This window comes from Antrostomus carolinensis, unplaced genomic scaffold (genome assembly GCF_000700745.2).
Source record: "Antrostomus carolinensis isolate BGI_N321 unplaced genomic scaffold, ASM70074v2 scaffold52749, whole genome shotgun sequence".
NCBI classification, from domain to species: domain Eukaryota; kingdom Metazoa; phylum Chordata; class Aves; order Caprimulgiformes; family Caprimulgidae; genus Antrostomus; species Antrostomus carolinensis.
In genome coordinates this window covers 1-4,680 of record NW_010340297.1, presented here as the reverse complement: position 1 = coordinate 4,680, position 4,680 = coordinate 1, and the positions used below count along the sequence as shown (strand labels likewise).

Genomic DNA, 4,680 nt, shown 5'->3' with positions numbered 1-4,680 from the left:
CCTGCTAGGGACTAGGACTAGAAGTGAAAATTAGTGGCATTAATTGAATTTTAAACATTGAACTGAAGAGCTGTTCTTAAAATCTGTTCTGAGAAGTCATTCTTAGTCAACAATTTCTCTTTTTACTGCATGCTTTGTTATCTCTGTTGGCCAGGCTATTACTGCTGTAATACAATTTTCTGCTTACTTAATGGCATAGTATCTTGCATCTATAATGGAAAATGGAGTAATTTTGAAGATGAACTAGATATAATGTAAAATTATGCTTAGACTGAAATGCCAGGTAGAGTCTGCCACTTTCCAACACTCCAAAGAGCATAACTGAACAAGATGAGGAGGTGGTTAGATGACCAGTCTCAGTGTGTCTGCTAGTCCCAAAAAAGTGGTCTTCGTAAAAACCTGTGGGGAACATCTGCAAAGTTAGATGCTCCTGACTCCCTTCAGCACTCTTTCTGCATGTATCTTAACCTAAGTACAATGTCTCAAAGCTTCTGAACTCTGTTACCATCAGTTCCACATTTCCCTCCTTGTATAGGAAAAACAAGGACACAGTTTGGTTTCTGTTTCACTTAGGAAACACTGAATATTTTAGTTTGTTCTCAGCTTCCCAGTCACCAAACTGCACTTCAGCACTCTTTGGAACTTCCAGCTTTTGCTTGCCATATATTTTTGCGCCCAAACCAAGCTATAGGAAGAAAAACAGTTAGTTCAGCAATAAGAATTTGAGATCTTCAAACACACTGTGTAGAAATAAAGAGCAACACTAACCTCTTTCATTTTTTCCAGTTCATTCTGTAGAGCTTGTTTGGCAATTTCGACTTCTATAAGCTGCTGTCTTAATTTTTCATTTTCATCTTCTGTTACAGTACGTTTTTCTTCCACGTTTTCTAACTCATGGTGAAGTCTCACAGATACATCTTTTGCAACCTAAATGAAAGAATATTTCAAAAGAAATATTAAAATAAATAATTACTGCTGCAGTGCTTAACATCTAAGCAACCATCTACAGGTCAATTCTGGATGTTTTGATGAAAGCAGTATGAAAGGAAATGTAGACAAGGACATCCAAAGATAACAGTTCTAAATGATTCAAAATTCAAGCCAATTTCTTCCAAAAATGGTATAGTCTTGCTATGGAGTTCACTGGAAACCACATTAGACACTAAACCCCAAATCCTTCTTTGGTTCTGTTATGCCAATAACGAAACAGGACCTCCATTATTCTTGGAGACAGTGCAGCATCTGTGTTCTCTCAACCACTGCTAGCTTATATTTTTCAATGCACTAAGGCATATGCCCTTTAAATACCTGACATACAGAAACATCTACAAGCAGGGCCCATCTTCTCCAGGCCTACCCTACCTATGCCTTGTACAGGGCCACAAACAAACGCATCTTTATTTCGACTTTGCTAGTTTTTCTGTCTTTCATGGATGCTTAATCTGGCATTTACTACTATTGGTTAGTTTAAAGACTAAAACATGACAAACAACATTTTTACTGACCTTGTGTTCACCCAAATGATGTCCAATATTTTAAATGCAAATGAACACTAAGGTTTTTGGGCACATGTCAAGATCTAATTCCTCCTCTTCATGTAAAGTAATAGGAATGTTGCCATTCAAGCCACTTGCATTGTATTTTGTGAAACCACCAGAAACTATAATCATGCACCAAAAATATTTAAATATACACTAATCACTGTTATGACGGTAATTCAGACACATAGTTTGAAAAGCCTAACTTCCTGCTTTTTTAGAACATTGGAAAGTATAATTAATCCTTTTTAGCATTAGTTAGGGGTGCTTGGAGAGCTATCCTTTTTGGCTTTCACTAGAACAATCTTAATGTTTGCATGTCAAAAAACTCCCTTTGACATATGAAAACTCCAAAGAAATAAATAATAACTGTAAGCAAGCAGTCTAGAAGAACCCGTTCTATCAGAAAGCTGCAGCAGCTAGTGACTCAGCCTCCCCTGACAAGAAACCCAGTGTGTGTGAATTACAGATACAACACTGCAGTGTAGCACAAGATCATTCAATAACCTCCCCCACTGCACGCACACTCAAGACACATAATGCCCAACTGAAAGAGAGCGTGGAGGGGAATTTCAATTATAACCATATTCCAGAGCGACTGCAGGATGAGCTGAGAATCACACCACAAGGATAGATCTTGAGGGCTTTTCCTACACTCAATATTAAACTGCTCATCTGGTTGTCCAACCACAGTAAATGGAAAATCATAGGGGACATTTTTAACAGCATCCTATCAGAAACTGTGCCTGTAAATACAACAAAATAACAAAATCATTGCTGGTAGTGATTTTTTGAAACAAGATTTGATGGAGTAGCAATTAATGCATGTAAATCCTGCAGAACTTTCTAGATCATAAAGGAAATAGGACTCACTTATGCAAGATGCATTTTAATACAGCGAAATGCAAGACTGAAGGATTAAGTCCCCTAATATATTACTCACGAAAAATGAACAATATTATTTTGGATAGAAATTCTTCAGAATAAGACTTGGGAACACTGCATGAGTACATGTACATGAGTTACAATTATGGTGAGCCAGCATCTGGCATTCAATTAGGAAGAAATTGGCATTGGATGTTCATCCCTACTCCAAAGCAGAACACATTCATGATCTGTGGGAACACTTTGCAAAAGCACTATTCCTTTCCAAATAGTCAGTTGTATGGTTATTGTGAAAGACATGGGATAAATCCTAATTAAAGTGAGCCCTTTGCCCAGCTCAAGCTAACACAAAGTAACATTGAGCCAACAAAGAAATCAACTCAATAACCTGGAATCACAATATTCACTTGGGACATGAAGGCTCATGTTCAAATTCTGCCTGCAAAGGTGTGTGTCTCAACTATTCACCTAAGTATCACTGTAAGTGTGCAAAATGTCCCTTGCTTCGATCAGCAATCCCATCTGACCCCTGACAAAAAGGTCATTTTGCTTCCGACCAGGAAGACACTATTTTGTCAAGAGCCACATGAAAAGCTCTACTTGCAGAACTGTCACAGCCACAACAGCAAATGTGGCTTTTAAATATGCACAGGAAAGGAATATCAAACAGAAATACAGGGAAGGATATTGGCATTTTAAATGGCATTAGGGAGAACACTGCTGGAATGTGTCTTGGACTGGTGTCTCTATCTTAATAAGAACGATGACAAACTGGAAAATTTTCAGAAAAGATTATCCAAGTCTGTAAACCAGGCTTGGGAATAACAGACTCTCAATTCATTATACTTATCAGAAAGAAGTATAAGAATGACCTTGTTCCGGATCATGTATTAAATTAGCATTTTCAACTTCAGTCCACCGAATCCAACGAGTCTTAGGTGTCTAGTCCTATACAGAGGACAAATGTTGCTATACATAGGTCTGTACTTCCATGAGAAATGGAGGGAGGCTTGTCAACTGAAAGAGGTTTGGGAGTCCTGATTAGGAGCCTTAACAAAGTCTAGTGGATGGAAGCAGAAATTAAACAACTTGCAACTAGCGCAAGAAAAGGTTTTTCTTCTGTAATTGGACTAATCTAGAAATGAGATGATGGTTATTTTACCAATAACAATCTTTAAACAAGGACTGGAACTTTTCCTCAACAATGGGTTGTAGGTCATTCAGATGTTATGGACTAAATGCAGTTGATTACACATTGAAATTTGATGTGTTTCTGGTTTCACGTGGATGTGGAAAATCCTGCCTTCACTGAAGATAGCAGCAGTTTTTCCACTGACACCAATGAAGTCAGGATTTCGTGTTGTGACTCTGAAAGTATTCAATCTACCCGCCCTCTGAAATCTTTACGAAAGAGTACAGTAATCTCCTCAAAGTCAATGGGACGATTCAGTGAGGTTGGTTTAATTTTGCGGTGGTAGGGTACGTTTTGTGTTCATCATAAAAGATCCAAAACATCTAGATCCTAATTTGTACTTGAGTCACTTCTTGCACGTTAACTTCACAACAAATGATTGGACTAAGCTGAAAATAGCCTATCTACACACTGAAGGGCTTCTGTTACCAAAGTAAGCTTGGCCATTGCTATTCCATGAGCTGCACTGGGTCCACAGTGTATGACAGAACGGATGGAAATGTCTGAGTCATGAGGACCGAGAGCACGCTCGTGTCTCCATGTGAGGTGCTCCCTTTCCCTGACACCAGTTCACGTCCATACCTTGAGATCCTGCTCCATGCTGCGCAAGAGTTCACCGTCGATCTCGCCAGTCTGGGCGTAGCGGAGCCTCTTGCGCTCAGCCTTGCGCAGCCGGTACTGAAGGATCCGGCAGTTCTTGTTGGCTCGCTCCAGTTCGTGGCGCATTTCTTGAAGCTGACAAGCGTCCTCCTCGAAGAAACTGTCCCTCATCTCGTCCATCTCCGTCCTCAGCTCATCTATCTCATTCTGGCATCGGGACAAGAAGGGGACAAGGAAGCAACAAGTGGGTCAAAAGCACAAACGTCAGCACGTATAGGGGAAGGTGGACAAAATGGAGCTCCTCCCCGCAGGGACACCAGCTAAATACAACCCAGCTCATTAAAAGCACCGCAACGAAGCAGGGAAGCGCCCCTGCCCCCACCCCACGTCAGGGCCACCTTAACTCTGCCTCCAGCGCCAGTGCCGGGGAGAGGGCAGCGGGGAACCCCCCTCCCGGCGCGGGGG

At 40.6% G+C, this 4,680-nt stretch overlaps 1 protein-coding gene across 1 annotated transcript; it reads right to left on the bottom strand.

The window, feature by feature from the left end:
- Positions 1 to 565: 565 nt before the first annotated feature.
- LOC104531261 (protein SOGA3-like) lies at positions 566 to 4,422 on the bottom strand (the record flags this gene model as incomplete). Its single annotated transcript, XM_010176099.1, has 3 exons — positions 566 to 685; positions 769 to 927; positions 4,198 to 4,422. Coding segments are annotated over 3 exons (504 nt in total), but the record flags the coding sequence as incomplete, so codon positions are not given.
- Between the last annotated feature and the right edge of the window lie 258 nt (positions 4,423 to 4,680).